Raw genomic sequence first — 17,337 nt, 5'->3', positions numbered from 1 at the left:
AATACAACCACCTAACAAAAAAACTAAGATAGAACCATACCATCTAAAAAAACGTAGATATCAAACTAAACACACGTTTTTTTTTGAAAGTGAACTAAACACACGCTTACAGCTGTAGCTGGAAACCACAGGTCCCTTGGAAAAAAAACTTGTCAGATCAAAAAAGATTTTCGGATAACTCAAATCAGAAAAAGAAAAGAATTTCCCAAACAATGACAAAGCCCCGATTAGCGCCCATCACGTCACGGCCCTTTCACCGTTCGCATTCAAGACTCCCTCGATTAGTAATAACAGACAGAAAAGAAAAAAAAACATCCGCCGGAGGCCGGAGGGCAGATTCTCCACCACCGCCTCCACCCTGCCCTCACGACTCACGACGCGAATCTGCGGCGAATCCCCCTCTCGGATTCCTCCTCGCTTCCCCGGCTCCCCGCCCCGATCGCGCCGTCCAGAGGCCGCCAGCCAGGCTCCGGCGCCCCCGCCCCCGCCCCCGCCCGGGCTCGCCGGGGGTCGGGATGCCCTGCTGCCCGCCGCCGCTGCTCGGAGTCGGGCCGCGGCTGCGCTCCTTCCTCCGCGACTACGACGCGCTCCAGTCCCTCGCCCTCGCACTCATCTACCTCCAGGTGCGCATTCCCCTCCCCTGTCGGCTGTCGCCTCCGACGGCCGGATCGGCCTGGCCCCACCCGGCGGCGGCTCGCCGATCTCCCGCGAGATCGGCTTACTTCTGCTCTTGTGCTCGCTGCTGCTCCTGCTGCTGTTAGTGCCTGTGATGTGAAACCTGGTGGCGGTATCGGGTTGGAGCGTGCTCTAGTGTTTCCTAGCGTAGTGGGCGTTACTTTGGCTGCCTCAATTTTGTCAGTAGTTGTAGTCGTTGAACGCGATGGGGAATTGTGGTTTGGTTGAATGCAATTCAGTTAGGGTTCCACTTATTTTTTTCTCTTTTAGGCGTGACATCGCTTGATGCTTGGGTTTTGATCTAGTAGGCTTCTGGATGAAGCTTTAAGGTTCAGTTACGTTTAGAGATAACTGCGCCTTGCAGCATTATACTGCGATTTTCGTTCTCTGAATTTGGTCAGTTTCTGTTGTTGTCTTTGTGTTTCTTACATTGTTGGAAACAACCATACAAGTCAGCTTTTGCTAGATGCGACTAAGTGAATACCTTAGACATGATTATGTTGAATTAGCTATCAAGTCGGTGAAACAGTGAAGGGAAACCGGTCGGTTTACAATGCGATGACGCTTGGCTATGGTTAGCGTTTTACATAGTTAGCTCGGCTGGTACTGTACTTGCTTTTTGTTTGGTTGTCTTGATCATTATGTGACTTTAATTCTTATAATGTTGAAATGGGCCCTCATTCAGCAGAAGTTGAATTTAACGAAGTTGTGGTATTCATGCTCATAGTTACTTCATCAATTTTCGTTTTAGATTGTTTGTGCGCTGATCGGATCACTTGGGGCATTGTTCAATGGGGTTCTTGTGATCAACCTGGTGATTGGTCTATTTGCTGTTGTTGCAATTGAGAGCAGTAGCCAGAGACTTGGTCGGGCATATGCTGTCCTTCTCTTCTTTGCTGTCGTCCTTGACGTTGCTTGGTTTATACTCTTCTCACATGCTATCTGGTATGTCTTCGGCAGTCACCATCTTTCAGTTTAGTTACCCCAATTTTTTCATTTGGTGCAATGTGAATCTGGCACCTAGAAAGGAATGTGATATTCTCTATAATCGTATGCTTAATTGACTGATTTTTTTTGAGTGGGTTTCTTTATTCATCTTTCACCATGGCTGCATGGCATAACTAATTGTTTTCAACACTGTATAATAATTGATTTGGCAATGACTTGTCATGCAATGACTACCTATATGGGTTTCAACTTGTTCCATTATCTCACTAGAGTCATTACTATGATTATTGAAACTTATAACTTTGGAGCACAAGTGCTTTGGTACTCCATCAAGTGAAGCTTTAGTATGTGTGTAATCATATATTCTAAACCATTACTTTCGTATATTTAGGAACATTTAGATTATACTTGCGAAGGGCGGGCCTGGTGCAAGCGGTAGAGTCTTACCGCCTGTGACCAGAAGGTCCCGGGTTTGAGTCGCGGTCTCCTCGCATTGCACAGGCGAGGGTAAGGCTTGCCACTGACACCCTTACCCAGACCCCGCACAGAGCGGGAGCTCTCTGCACTGGGTACGCCCTTTAGATTATACTTGCAAAATGATATGTATAGATTTGTCTCGAAGTTTATTTTCGTAACATTCTGATTGTGCAAAGTTGTTACAGTAGAGATTAATGGCTATATATGAGTTTGACATCATGTATCAATATGAAAAGCATTTTACTTGTGACTGATTGACTGGGTAGTGCATGTGTTCTATTGGATGAGTGTAGAGAAATCTGCTTGTGTAATTCTTTTTAGGCACCACAACATTCTTCTAGTGTCATAATCTGTTTCCTAACTTTGTCTTCTAATCATACAGGACTATTACTCCTGATGAGAAGTATGGTCAACTTTTTGTTTTCTCACTCAGACTAGCATTGTGGATGCAAATCATTGGGTTTTCAGTCAGGTTTTTGTCTTCGTTCTTATGGATTCAGATGTATAGGTTAGGGGCTTCTTCCACCACGCCAACATATTTTGAAACCAACCATGAAGCAAGAAATAGTTTCTTAAGCTCTAGATCTGATTCAGTTAGACAGAGTTCCATGGCAGATGATATATTGGGAGGTTCAATCTATGATCCTTCTTACTACTCGTCACTGTTCGAGGATGTTCGAAACAATGCATGCAATCATCAGGTATTACCTTCTAGTTTCTGCCACACTGTTCTTTTTCATTCAATGTTTAACTTATTAGGGGAAAGAATAGGATGACCAAATACCTCTGTCAAATTTGTGTATCTTTCTATCTCAATAAATTTGTCTTCTCTAGACCACCTACTTTAATCTCAGTGACAAATAAATTAAGAATCTGAATGTACTATGGGCTCGTTAGAAAAGTTTCACTGTATTACATAGCAAAATCTTTGGTGTACATCTTTTGATGTGCTTATTTGTCTGAAGAAGTACCAACGAGATAGTTTCAGAGTATAATAAAGTATAAAGTATCTATTCGATTCTGCTGGTAATACTGACCTACTTAATTGCACTATTTTCATGTAAGTAGCTCTTTTCTCTGTGAAGACGTTTGCACAGATTTGATAAATACATGTTTGAACTATACTTTTGGACTGCTTCTAAAATGTGGACCATTTCAGCCATCATATGGAATTTGAAGTTTATGTAATACTCAGGTTCGCAAGAATCAACTGTGTATAGTTCACTGATTTTAAGTACAGTTGATTTGTGGTAACATGGGAAAACTTTATTAGCTACTCCACCCAAATTGTTTTCCCTTGGGATAGAGGCGGCTTCCATATGGATATGGCCACTGAAAAACTGGTCAGGATTTTTTCCCTGGTACAGAAACAAGAAAAGAAAGCAACCTATCTTAGTTCCTTTCTCTGACTGTAAATATGAGTCCGTATAGACTTCTCCCAAGTCAAACTTTTCTTTAACTTTGACAGTCAATATGTAAAATTTTGTATAGACTAACAACGCAAGATTGAAATTAATAGATTCATTATGAAAAATACTTTTATATATCTCTTTTCTTTTAGGCCTTGTTTGGATGTAGTCGGATTCGCATCAATCCACGTGTGTTGGGGTGGATTGGAGTGGAACTTGAACTGAATTCCACCCCAATCCACTCCAACACATGTGGATTGAGGTGAATACGACAACATCCAAACAAGGCCTTAAGGTTATGTATTTTTACAGATATTGCTTGTAAAAGTGTCATATTGGAGACCGTCTTAATGTCTTAATGGACTTGTATTTGTGATTGGAGGAAGTATGTGATGGCTAAATTTTTCATTTATATGTGATAATTATGGTGTCTACTAAACTGTAAAATTGACTGGATCTAACTTAAGAATATGACAAAATTTCATGCAATAGACTGCACAGTCTCTTTGATTATATTAAGTCATTTGTAATTCTCTATTCTCATTTCCATCAAGATTTTGGTTGTGTTCTAATATAGCATAGTACAAGCACAATGCTGATTTTGAGTTTTTTTTCTGTAATGCATTTGCCGAGGTTGAAGATGTTACTTTCTGACTCCTTCAATTGTAAATATACTGTTTGCACTTTTCATGAGGATACTTTTGTAGCCCTCTGGTACAAACGGGGCAAATGGCTTGTCTATGCAACACTTGAGTCATTTATCAATGCTGCAACTGTTGTCAAAGTTGCAACATGTACAAGGCTGTAGTATGTTAATTTACAAAAGGAATCCTCTGTTTGCAGGTGCAGGGTGATAAACAAAGTGGTAGTAATGACAGTGGTTCAACATCTGCGGGCCAGTCTCCACGACTTAAATCTTTTGCTTGTAGATCTCTTCTGGCTAATGATGTAAGTGATACCTGATGATTGGAATTGCAAAACAACCAGTTCATTCTTAGAGGATTTCTATATATTGGAATCCTGGCCTTCTAAGCCCCCAGCAAATTGTTAAGACCTTTATGTCAATTTTTAAGCTTAGAGTTGAGTGTATGAATGCGCATGCAGGTTCTGCATAATTTGTGAACACAATTAATCTTGTGTTCTCAATAAATCAGTATGGTAGGATGAAAACTTAGTAGCAACCTATGATGCTAATATGCTATTGCTATAGATCCCTAGTTCCGTGATGCTCTCTTGAACTGGTTTCATTGGTTTGTGGATGTCCAGTACTAAATGTCATGTACTGCTTAATAATCAGATGGAGAAACTGAATTCTGACTTGATATATTACAAGTGTGGATATAGGTGTCTTATTAGTTTTTGCTTACTCAATTTTGACATTGCCTGTTTCTGCCATCTTAGCATTCATAAGTCTGCTTGGAAAAAAACAGTAACAATCTACAGTCAGCCACTGTTCCCTAATCTATTGTGAATCATGTGCTCTCCAAGTTTAGCCATCTTCTATTTGCTATCTGCCCATTGGCTGAGGGTTCTGATGAGAATGCCCCTATTCTGTGCTGCCCATTATGACAGAGAAAAAAAGTGTTTTACCAGTAAGGGTGAACCAGTTGTCCGCTGTGCACCTGAAATTTTGCTCCTTTTGTTTTGCCACATTTTGTTTATTTGCTTTGTCTGTCTTCAGTTTGGGACTTAAAGGCTTTGTTGTTGTTGTTGTTGTTGCTTTGTCTGTCTTCAGCACTTTTTCGCTCCTTTAGGCTTAAATCCATCAGTTAGGTAGCATAAGAGGACTAATTTGAACTTTATATTAGATCAAATTGTGAACATCGATGATCAATACTTTGGGTGGTTCTTTTGTCACTTTGTGGAGATATCTTGGTCATAAGATCAAAATTTTGTATGCTTTCCTTCTAGCAAACATGGTCAAACTGAAAGTGATAGTAGAACAAATTAGTGCATGCTGGAAGATTCATGATGTGTTGTCCCAGGTGGCTGCCTAGTGATTGGCCTGTCTTCTGACTAAGGGGAACTCACAGGCTTATTGGTGAAAAGGAAACGACTGAAATTTCAATGCCATAAATAATGGCATGATGAAGAATTTGGGGCAGCTTGTCAAAAGCAAATTTTTGTTAACACTAAGCACATTAGGCATTTTTGGCAGACTGCCTAATACACCATACTGATGAAATTACTGGTTAATGTTCATGTTAAGAAGTTGGAGCTGCACATATTAGTTGGAATCTACATTATGGACATTTTTTAATTGTTATTTGCACACATTTCTTTGCAAGTTTACATTTGAAAAATTTCAGGATGCTATTGATACAGCCATAGATTACCTTCACCAGTGTTTTCAGAATTTCCGTTTGAACTTAGTGCCATAATTTTTCATTTGAATTTAGTGCCTGAAGTCCCAAACCAATGGCATTGGCACATTGCACAATTACACGGTAAAACTACATCACACCAGATGCATTGCATTTGTGTAGGTATGCAGTTTCATTGACTTGGACATGTTTTGGGACATGGTTCTGACATTTTCGTTTACAGATGGAAAGTGGACTAAGAAGACCATTGAACTCCTAGGATAAAACAGCAGGCTCATGTTGAAGGTGGACCGTATTTTGGGAAACCTAAATCCTGTAGCCATCGTTCTCTTTGAAGCATAGACACCGCAGCAGTTCATTTCTTGGACCAGGGGGAGGGGGGTGCCCAACGAAAGGAGCTTGGCAAATACTGTATCGGTGACTGCCTGTGGTGCCGAGCATCCACTGCAGTCTTGGTGCCATTTTGGAGCACCGTTCGTGCTCAGCGAGCTTGAGCCGGATGGTTCTGCAAAGAGCTGTTCAATGTTGGTGTTGCATACCGGTTTATGTCACGATATGTTTACTGCCCATCATGGTCCATTTTTCAGACCTCTCTTCCTGTCTCTTTTAGCTACCAAGGAAAATGAAGCAGGTAGTTCATTAGTTCTTTAGTCACTTGGTTATTTTCTAGCCGTAGGCTGGCAGTTGCTTCTCTTCGAGCATTTTGGTCATTGTTCATAGTGTTATCTTGACAAGGAGCACATCTCTGGATCAGTAAAGGAAAGAAATGTAAATTTCATTCGGTTCTAGAAAGAGTTCAGAGTTGTACTAATTCCTATTGGATGCATTGATTTTGTTAGAAATGTTGCTGGTTTTCCACATGTTATTGTTCTGGCCCCACAGTATAATATAGAAAAATCCACATTTTGCAAGTTATACAAGTCAAATTAGTCTATATATTTACGCCAGATTCGGTGTTAGGCCATGTTGACTTTCTCCCTTATGTGTCCGTTGTCTCCGATGTGTCAGTTCTTCGGTCTGTCATCTCTTTCTATACCTAATATTAAAAATGTTAAATTTCTTTCTTTCATCTCTTATTCTCTCCTTCGTCCGTTTGTTCCTCAATCTGGTCTTTCACTTTCTCCATGTGAAACTACAAAAACCATTTATGTCATGGATTAGCCACTCGAGCATGTTCGTGTTGCGGCGTGTGGCTCTTCTTCCACATTTTTTAAACTCATAATAAGTACACATAATAGCCACTTAATTAAATTGAGTCAGTCTTTTATCCATTTCTTATACAAGATTAATCTTTTATCGCAATAGTATTTATTATGAGCATTAGAGTTTATTTGATTTAGGGTGTGGCCATGCCCGATTAAATCTAGCAAAAAAAAAAAGTGGCTCATTATCATTTGCACGAATATCGTGCAACAAATTGTACATCTATTGTAATTCCAGACATATTCGCCAGATAAGTTCTTTGGAAAAATATTTTTATGAGTTTTTGGATATTTCTTTAGAAAAAATATTTTTACTTCGATTTAACTTCCTAAATTTTTAACTTAGTCTGATTTATCCCTCTTGATATGGTGCCACATCAGCAAAATCACTATCAAGATCACCCAAAGTGCAAAAATAAACAACTTTTAAAGTTGAAGGAAGGTAAAAATTACTAGTTTTGTAAATAAGGAGGAAAATTGGATAACCGGTACTTTTTACATTTCTTAGTGCTAGTAGTGCTACCAATATGGGCCTCCGTGTGCCGGCTCTGCCATCAGCAGTGCCAAGGCCCAGCACCGAGCAAACAGCCTTCGCCTCGCCTGATGACCTCATCTGCGTCGCCGTCCTCGGCTCCTCAGCACTCGCGTAGTCGCCGCATCTGCCCACACTGCCACTAGCCACACCCAAACCCTAGCTGCGCACCCAGATCGATCCAGGGACCGACGGCAGCAGCACGACGCGGCAAAATTAGTTCCGTACCAGCGTCGCGACCAAATCGATCCACGACCGCCACGGTTGGACCGGCCGCGCCGTGCCCGTGCGGCCGGCATTGGCGCGCAGCGCGCTGCTGCATGCTGGTGTGCCGGGCGGCTGGGCGACGCGAAACAGATCCCCACCGCGGCTTGCAGGTCGAGGTGGAGGCTTGCTGCGTGCAGCAGGACAGGGACTCAGGGACAGCAGGTTGTTTTCTTTCCTGCCCCATGACCCATCCTATTTCAATTGCACAGATTGAAATCTAAATGTCCTATTACGTATTTATATGCTCCAGTTTTGTAGATTTGTACTAGACTTATTACCTTCGTTCCTCTTCCCAGTAAGGGTAGTCTGTATCATTTTCAAGATCCGAAGTCTGTTTAAACAAGGCTGCCTCCATTACCTCCAATTTTAGCGCTAGTAGCATGTTGTCTCTGGATATGTGAACCGGTGTGTGGCGTTTACGCGCTTAATTGCTGGCCCTAGTCATGCCGATTCACTGGCTCTGGCACTGGACTAGTCGCCTGGGCGGTATAATTTTTCTTGCTACGCCCATTTGCATAATGGTATAAGAAGAATGCTGCAGAGCATCGTGGACCCATAGCATGCCGGATATGGAGGCAGCAATATTAATCACCTAACTTTTGGCAAATTTAATGAATAATAACTAGCTTCCCCCCTGTTATTTCTAAGCACCATTTACCTTTCTTTATTGTCTCCAAACATTCTCCAGCCTTTCTTTTCTGTTACTGACCGCAATTTGTTATTCTTATTCCAACATGCTGCTAGAGAGAATGGCAATTTTTTTCTGACCTGTGCTTAACCAAAATTTAGACTGTAAACGTATATGTAGGACCTAGCATAAACTTGTGCTAGAATTGTAATAATAAGAAGCTATCTAAGCTTATAGCTGTTATTTTTGTTTTTAGAATTCAGTAAAGAGATATAAATTTATTTATTAATGATATGAAAGTACTTTTGATGATATTGTACTTGTGCCAGTTTCTGTTATACAACTTAAGTACTTGCAAATACCTCAAATTACTGGGTAAACATACTTTGAAAAATGCATGTACAAAAGTACCATCTGATTTATTATACTGGAATGAGTAATTGCTTTGTTACAAGGTGCCTGCAGCAACATTTATAATCTGATCTGCCTTGCTTCTGGAAATCCAAGTTCCATGCAACTCTTGGTTTCTTGAAACTGACTCATTTGTCAGGCATATCTTGTGACATTTGCATGTCTGATTACTCTAGATGCTTTTAAATCTTTCTTGTGATGCTATTTTAAGTTGGCACTTACAATTGAAATTGCTACTTTAACTTGCTTATGCTACTAGCATTGCTATCTCCTGTTCCTATTTATTAAGCTAGAAATAGAAATATGTACAACAATTGCTTTAGTATTTCCTAATCTGATATTTCTTCTTGGATGCTAATAGAAAAAAATGCCAAAAATGATGCATTAATCAATAAGAAATCATATGTTTTGACTCCTTGTTCCATTTTTATACCACAACACTGATTGATCTCTCCCCCTCTTTTTCAGATTTCCACAAAGTATGAGCTGTGAACTAGTGTTAGAGGAAAGCACGAAGGAAATAGTGGCATAAAATTCGATTTGTCTAAAGATCAATTGGTTTCTTAAAATGGCTCAGCAAATGGCTTCAGTTCCTCTGAATGATGCAGCAGTTGTTGATGCCAAGCCCTTGCGTACATTGACTCCCATGTTCCCTGCACCACTAGGGCTTCACACATTCACTCCTCAAAACTCACCTTCAGTTGTTTGTGTGACCCCATTTGGACCATATGCTGGAGGCACTGAATTGGGGACGCCTGCTGTTCCACCAATGTTTGCAGCACCCACACCTGCTGCAGAAGCAGAGCCCAGCCAGAGACAGTTGCATACAGCTAATATGAATGGAGCTTCTCAAGCTAATGGTACTGCAGTCAACAGTTTGGTCACACCTTTGCAAACTCCTCCGTCAGCTGCCACACAGGAATCTGGTAAGAGGAAGAGGGGCAGGCCAAAGCGTGTGCCTGATACTGCTGTTGCTTCTGTTCCTTCAGCTCCTCTGGCTCCTACTATTCCTCCAGTTCCTTCACTTCCTGTGCTTATTCCAGTTCCTTCAGCTCCTCAGGAAGGTAACACTATTGTTTCCCTGACGCCTTCTTCAGACGCCCCACAAGAATCTGGCAAGAGGAAGAGGGGACGGCCCAAACGTGTACAAGATGTTCCTGTAATGGCTCCTCCGACCTCCCAAGGAGATAGCACGCCTGTTATTCAGACACTTCCAGGGCCCAGTGTTCATGAATCTGGTACGAGGAAAAGGGGACGGCCCAAACGTTTGCAGGATAGTTCAGATGTTGCCACTCCAATTCACTCAAAAGGTAGCGAGTCCTCTCCCCAGCCACTTTCTGCCGCCGCACCTGCCGAAAGTGGTAAGAGGAAGAGGGGACGTCCAAAGCGCGTGCTTGATGGTTCAGCGACTCCATCAAGTCATTCAGGTTTTTCAATAGATGGTGATGCTGTTGACACAGTGAAACGTGGACGACCTAGGAAAATTGACACCAATCTGCTACAGCTTCCATCTTTATCTTCAGATGATCCTAGGCAAACTGCAGATAATGTACTCATGATGTTTGACGCTCTGCGACGCAGACTTATGCAGATGGATGACGTGAAACAAGTTGCAAAGCAGCAGCCTAACTTGAAGGCTGGGAGCATCATGATCAATGCTGAACTTCGTGTCAATAAGAACAAGAGGATAGGTGAGGTTCCAGGTGTTGAGGTTGGTGATATGTTCTACTTCAGAATTGAGATGTGCTTAGTGGGGCTGAATAGTCAGAGCATGGCAGGGATAGATTACATGTCTGCTAAGTTTGGTAATGAGGAGGACCCTGTAGCTATTAGTGTTGTATCAGCTGGTGTATATGATAACACTGAAGATGATCCAGATGTTCTAGTTTACACTGGACAGGGCATGTCTGGTAAGGATGACCAAAAACTAGAGAGGGGTAATCTTGCACTGGAGAGGAGTTTGCATAGAGGTAATCCAATCAGAGTCATTCGTAGCGTAAAAGATATGACTTGTCCAACTGGCAAGATTTACATATATGATGGCCTTTACAAGATCAAAGAAGCCTGGGTAGAGAAAGGGAAATCTGGTTTCAACGTGTTTAAACACAAGTTGCTTAGGGAACCTGGCCAACCTGATGGCATTGCAGTGTGGAAGAAGACTGAAAAATGGAGGGAAAATCCATCATCTAGAGACCATGTTATATTGCTTGACATATCATATGGTGTGGAAAGTAGCCCTGTCTGCCTTGTAAATGAGGTTGACGATGAGAAGGGCCCTAACCACTTCACCTATACAACTAAATTGACATATGGGAATTCTCTGAGCTCGATGAGAAAGATGCAAGGTTGCAAATGCATAAGTGTGTGCCTCCCTGGTGATAACAACTGCTCTTGTACGCATCGAAATGCTGGTGACCTTCCTTACAGTGCTTCAGGCATACTTGTTAGCCGCATGCCTGTTTTATATGAGTGTGGTGATTCCTGTACATGTTCACAAAATTGCCGTAACCGAGTTGTACAGAAAGGTACGCAGATCCGTTTTGAAGTTTTTAAGACAGGAGAACGTGGTTGGGGCCTCCGTAGTTGGGATCCAATTCGAGCAGGCACATTTATCTGTGAATATGCAGGTGAAATCATTGACAGAAATTGCATGAATGGTGAAGGATGACTACATATTTGAGACTTCTCCTTCAGAGCAGAATTTAAGATGGAACTATGCACCAGAGTTGCTGGGTGAACCTAGTCTTTCTGACTCAAATGAGACACCTAAGCGACTGCCTATAGTCATCAGTGCAAAACGAATCGGCAACATAGCTCGCTTTATGAACCACAGCTGCTCACCTAATGTGTTTTGGCAACCAGTTTTGTATGATCATGGTGCCGAGGGATATCCACATATTGCATTCTTTGCAATTAAGCATATTCCTCCAATGACAGAGCTTACCTATGATTATGGTCAGAACCATCCTAATATTCAAATGGGAACCCATTCTAGTTTTCGGAAGTCTAAAAGTTGCTTATGTTGGTCCCCCAAGTGTAGAGGTTCCTTTGGCTAATAACCAGCCCTATAAGGAAATTATTGGATCATAATATTCCAGTTAAAAGGTTAGTGATTTACAATTGCTTTCTTGACATACTTTTTTCAAAAATATTATGTCTCCTGCAACCATTGACTTAAGAGTTCTTGTGCTAGTAGAGTTCTTTGGCTAATATTATGCTTCTGCAACGGGTTCGAAGCAGCCTCTCCGCAGATTTTGCGGGGGGAAGGCTTGCCTCGGTTTTTACCTTCCCCAGACCCCACTCATGTGGGAGCCTCCGGCACTGGGTCTGTCCCTTTTTTTTATTGATGGTGCATGTGATGCTTATGATATATTGGCACATTAAACATTCCAATCGGGAAAACTGTATTTTAGTGCCTTTGGTTAAATTGAAATTTGATACTAGATGGTTTCTTTATACTAATTTTAGGAATTCTGAACTCGCAAGATATGGTAGTTAAAGCCTGTTTCTTTATATTCCCTGTGTTTTCACATTAGAAAATGTGCTTTGGCCCATCTTCGTCCATATTCTTTGACTGGTAAAAGTTGCCAATTTTGCCAAATTCTAGGAGTTGGGAAATCGAAAATATAAAGTGCAACAGTGGTGTTATTAATTTCCATTGACCTGGATGACATGTTGATGCCAAGCAGCCTGATCAACAATTCAACACTAGTTAGGGAGGTTTGGACCTCGAGTGAACCACTTAGCAAGTTTTCGTACTCGTGTGCTTATTTGTTTCTAATCTGGGTTTAGTTTTAGTTTGTGGCATCTTTTTTGGAGTTGCAACAGCCAAAATCCCACTAGAAGAGGCATCCTCTAACTAACTAGATTCAGCACTGTGCAACAGGTACCAACCTACCACAAACAACAGACTCTAATACAACTAGTAGTTCTTTTAGCCTTTTTGTTTGCAGTGGTTTTGGAAAATACTTGATGAGATGTGTTATTTAATTTTGTACCAATTTTCTAGCATTGTTCAAACACCAGATGTGATGTAATGTTTTTATGTCTTCATGTAAGATCTCCGCAACTCTTATAAATTTATGCCCGTCTCACAGCATTTTAATTACTTATCTTATTGATTTATGTGTTTTTATATAATTGCATTAATGATCATCACAAGAGCTGCATCTCTTTTTCTTTCGGTTACACCTATAGATCTCTGCTGATCGACTTTTAAGTTCAGCTCCCAAAATTCTGTCACAAGTTTATGAGAGTAACTGAATTGTCTTTACCAGCAGAAGCAGCTCTTCATGGTGGCTTGTATGAAGCAGCAGGGGTCTCCTAGGTGTTCCATGCACCATCGAATAAGTTCACCCCTCTTCATGTTAGAATGTGAAATGGGATGTGTTTTGCACAAATCATTTGTCATCTACTTCTTGAACTAGTTTTTAGTCATCCTCTGAGAATGCATGTTGTGCACTTTGTAATATATGCGAGTTGTTACCCCTCCTACTGTGATCAACCATCAAAATTTCAGTGTAATAAAAAAATTTATAGAAAAATTTGCGTTATAGATTTGGTAAGCTTAAAATAGTTTGACTTAGGACAATTCTATAAGTTGATTTAATTTGGGAAAGTATAAATTTGGTCATGCTTAAAATAGTTTGGCTTAGGACAATTCTATAAGTTGATTTCATTTGGGACGGAGGGGGTAAAATTATGGAAATGGAATATCAGTGTACTAAACATTTGCATGCAGTGCAACTACACAAGGCGTCCTATTTTGATTAAATTTAAGATAGTTTGACTTAGGACAAAGCTAAAACAAAGTTTTTTTTGGGCACGGAGGTAGTAGAAAAAGCACTAATATTTGTGGCGGCAAATTATTATAACTAGATAATTATGAAATATATTTTGATATATACCTATTTGGTTTTATAGATGATATTTTATTATAAAGTTGATCAAACTTAAGATAGTTTGAATTAGGATGATAGCAGGAATTAATTTATTAGGGAATGGAGGGAGTACATTAGTTAGCTTTACTTTAGGGTGACAATTTTCTTATATTTGAATTAATTACCGCATCATCTATGTTGGCGCTTGGTGTGAAACCTTAACTCCAATCTTGGACGAATCAACTCAAAGATAGTAAAGTCATGCTTGGATGCATATGCTTTCACAAGAAAGTTACCCAAAATCCAAACAAATTATTAATATTTTAGGATAAAATTAAGATGTATGTAAACTATTCCCTCCATCTTAAAATATTAGGATCTTTAATTGTTTTGATTCAAACCATCCAAAGTTTGATCAAGTTTATAGAAAAAAAAACAATAGTGTGTACAATATCAAATGAGCTTCATCAGATACATTATGAAAGTATTTCACATTTACCTCTTTGATTGACGTCGTAGATGTTAGCACTGTTCTCTACAAACTTTGATAAAATTTAGTACGGTTTTGACTTCACAGTAGCCGAACCAAACAATTCATCGGGCAAACAATCTTGAATTGGACCGGTTCATTGGAGCCCATTTCGGAGTAATAACATTCATATTTCATTTCAGGCTGCATAAATTATATGCGCATTTTTTTTCTTCTTTCTCCCTCGTTGAAAAATAAATTTACGAACTCTAGAGTCTAGACAACGCCATCCCGGGGACCTGTTCGCTTGGCTGATAAGCCATGGCTGAAAGTACTGTTCGCTGATTTGTTGTGAGAGAAAAATACTGTTCGTTGAAAAAGTACGGCTTATAAGCCAAACGAGAAGAGGATGTGGTCTTTACGAACTCTACAGTCTGGACGACGTCATCCCAGTCTTCTTTCTATACCAGAAGTTTCCAGGAAGCTTCGAAACATCTTTACAGTTCACATCAGACGACCCTTACAAAGATATCCATCCTGAATTTCTCCGAACGATGGTGGCATCTTTACAGTTCATATCAGACAACCGTTTTTTATTTCAGCATGTTCGTCTTATGTGGTCGACCAGCTGCTATATAAATGGTTGGGGGTGCAGACGCTTGGAAATGTTCTTATGAACCGCTCCACTCTTTCAAGTGTTCTGGGCGTCATTTCGCCCTGGTACGGTTTTAAATTCCGAGAACATCTACAAATCTCGCAGAAATTTCGTATACTCGTAGCACACTGTAGGATTCTTGTGAAATTCTAAGGTTTCAAACGGGGCCTTGCAAAGATGGTGAACTGTGAGTTTCTCGTCCCGCTGGCGTCGTCTCTGGTAACGCTCGTCCTGCGCCCGCTGATCGCCGATGCCGTCTCGGTCGCCGGCAAGATCGTCGCGTTCGCTAGGGCGGCCGTGGAGTTCCTGGCCCGAGACGACACCGTCGTCGGTTGCTCCGTCCTTGACGACGACTACTGCTGCCCGCAGCCACACTGTGAACCGGTGGTGCTGACCTGTGGCGACGCGGCCGCCGTCACGGCGCGGCTGGGCCTACCCAGGTGGACGTGCAGCGGTGGCGGAAGTGGCTCGTCGGAGTGCCGAGCGTGCGGCGCCGCGGAGGTCGTCACCGAGCTGGCAGCAGTGGGTGGCTGGAGCGCGAGCGAGCGGGAGCTGGAGGAGGCGTTCCACGTGTTCGACCGCGGCGAGGACGGGTTCATCTGCGCCGCGGAGCTGTGGGCCGTCATGCGGAGGCTCGGGTTTCCGGAGGGTGCGCGCTACGAGGACTGCCAGAGGATGATCGGGGTCTTCGACGACGATGGCGATGGCAGGGTCAGCTTCCCGGAGTTCAGGAGGATGATGGAGAATGCTGCCTGCTAGCGTCGCCGTTGTTGTTGAGGAGGGTGAGGTTTGGACAGGACAGGATGGATTTGGCCGCTGGGACAATGCAAAATCTGAATGCAAATTAATTGAAAAGAGCCAACAATAGCTTTAAGCACTGTAATAACAGCATCTTATTTCAGAGATGTAGCAACGTAGGGCACTCCAGGAAAGTGTCACCAAATTAAAGAAACGCTAAAGATTCACGTAAGTGGACTGGTAACCAACCATTCTAAGCATGGTTCACCTAAACGGTCGTGTAGTCCTTTTACATATCGTTTAAATATTACATAGTGGTATGCCGTTTTCTTCGTTTAATTGATATCCCTTTAAACCTTTGTTTTCCTAGTTTAAGTGGCTGTCTAGCCTGAATAATAGCTAAACAACAAGTGACCGACTGATTGCTGTTTAGGATAATAATGATTCTAAGTGAAACTTGATGACAGGAATAACATGCCGATTATCCTGGTAAACAAGAAGGCATGGATTGGCCAAACAATGACCCTAAGGGGTTTACAAATGGAAAACAATTAAGTAAACTTTGTCAATACCCCCCTTGCAACTGTGAGCAAACAACAACACTGAAAGCATCTAGGCCCTCAGTTAGGTTTCGGTGATTAATGACAATACAAGATTACTATGACTAACGTGTGTTTTGCAGAGGCAATTAAGTTAGGTCATGGTAATGAAGATCGATTGGGCAATCGAGGTTGTCATGCCCCTACGATGGAAATAGTTTCGGTTTTCAAAGGATGGACGACAAGGTTAAGGATGACTAGTTCTAAGTGTCGGTTGGAGTTGGAGAGACACTTAGAGTAGTTTAGGACTTTGTTTTTCCTTTGGCCGTACTATTAAGGGGGGTATGGACGGATAGCTTGACCTAGGTGAGTCTAGTGAGATAGGTGTGGTGCACACTTATTAAAACTAGCTCTAGGTAGCTCCTATGCATGCCTAAGATCCATTGGAGCAAACTTCATTCACATATGTTCGAGAGTTGTAAGTGAATGGAGGGTCAAATGCTGACCGGACGCTGGCTCCGGTGCGACCGGACGCTGGCCGCAGGGTCCGGTCAATTCATTTGATCAAGAGACTGTGTTCGGTGCGACCGGACGCTGGAGTGGTCAAGTGACCGGACGCTGAGAGGCAGCGTCCGGTCGACTCCAGTAAGGTTCCAGAGAAGAGAATCTGCGACCGGACGCGTTCGGTCAGTATTGACCGGACCCTGGGGGTTCAGCGTCCGGTCGAGTACAGTAAGGTTCCAGTAAGGGTTTAATGCGACCGAACGCGTCCGGTCAGTAGTGATCGGACCCTGCCAGCGTCCGGTCAACACTTTTTCACTGGAATGCGGGTTGAACTGACCGGAGCGTCCGGTCAACATGACCAGAGCGTCCGGTCACCCCGCAGAAGTTCATAACGGTTCGTTTTTTAGGCTGCCTTATAAATAGGAGCTCCACTCGTGTGTGGAGTCACTTTTGCTCATTCCAACAGCTGAGAAACATGTTTGTGAGTGCCAAGAAGAGCAAGGTCCTAGTGAGGTGATTGAGATTCGTGAATCCAAGAGAGTAGCCTCATTAGTGAATCAAGAGTAGACAAGTGTGCATCCATCTTCTCATTAGGCTTTACGTGGTCAAGTGAGAGTTCGTGCTTGTTACTCTTGGTGATCGTCGTCACCTAGACGGCTTGGTGGTGATTGGGAGCTTG

The 17,337-nt window shown here is 42.1% G+C and overlaps 2 protein-coding genes and 1 pseudogene across 3 annotated transcripts; all 3 read left to right on the top strand.

Moving 5' to 3' along the window:
* Positions 1-268: 268 nt before the first annotated feature.
* Positions 269-6,606, top strand: LOC136549553 (uncharacterized). 2 transcript variants are annotated; one of them, XM_066540862.1, is made up of 6 exons: positions 269-623; positions 1,427-1,620; positions 2,483-2,608; positions 2,703-2,801; positions 4,353-4,457; positions 6,057-6,606. In XM_066540862.1, the coding sequence occupies exons 1-6, from the start codon at positions 516-518 to the stop codon at positions 6,070-6,072; spliced, it is 648 nt and encodes a 215-aa protein (XP_066396959.1). In that variant the 5' UTR covers positions 269-515; the 3' UTR covers positions 6,073-6,606. The 2 variants fall into 2 exon arrangements, with proteins under 2 accessions (XP_066396959.1, XP_066396958.1); XM_066540861.1 differs by having other exon boundaries at positions 271-623; positions 2,483-2,801.
* Positions 6,607-7,619: 1,013 nt separating this feature from the next.
* Positions 7,620-13,417, top strand: LOC136549552 (histone-lysine N-methyltransferase, H3 lysine-9 specific SUVH3-like; annotated as a pseudogene).
* A 1,627-nt stretch (positions 13,418-15,044) lies between these two features.
* On the top strand, positions 15,045-15,730 carry LOC136551181 (uncharacterized). The gene has a single exon (XM_066542753.1). The coding sequence runs from the start codon at positions 15,055-15,057 to the stop codon at positions 15,634-15,636; it is 582 nt and encodes a 193-aa protein (XP_066398850.1). The 5' UTR covers positions 15,045-15,054; the 3' UTR covers positions 15,637-15,730.
* The last annotated feature ends 1,607 nt before the right edge of the window (positions 15,731-17,337 follow it).

The sequence above is a fragment of the Miscanthus floridulus genome, chromosome 4 (assembly GCF_019320115.1).
Source record: "Miscanthus floridulus cultivar M001 chromosome 4, ASM1932011v1, whole genome shotgun sequence".
NCBI classification, from domain to species: Eukaryota; Viridiplantae; Streptophyta; class Magnoliopsida; order Poales; family Poaceae; genus Miscanthus; species Miscanthus floridulus.
Note: the sequence above shows the minus strand (reverse complement) of the source record. Positions and strands in the feature narration are given on the sequence as shown.

Coding starts and splice junctions, on each gene's coding strand:
- LOC136549553 (XM_066540861.1), top strand. CDS start 516: ATGCCCTGCTGCCCGCCGCCGCTGCTCGGAGTCGGGCCGCGGCTGCGC. Junction 1,621..2,482: donor CTCTTCTCACATGCTATCTG/GTATGTCTTCGG, acceptor CTAATCATACAG/GACTATTACTCCTGATGAGA. Junction 2,802..4,352: donor ACAATGCATGCAATCATCAG/GTATTACCTTCT, acceptor CTCTGTTTGCAG/GTGCAGGGTGATAAACAAAG.
- LOC136551181 (XM_066542753.1), top strand. CDS start 15,055: ATGGTGAACTGTGAGTTTCTCGTCCCGCTGGCGTCGTCTCTGGTAACG.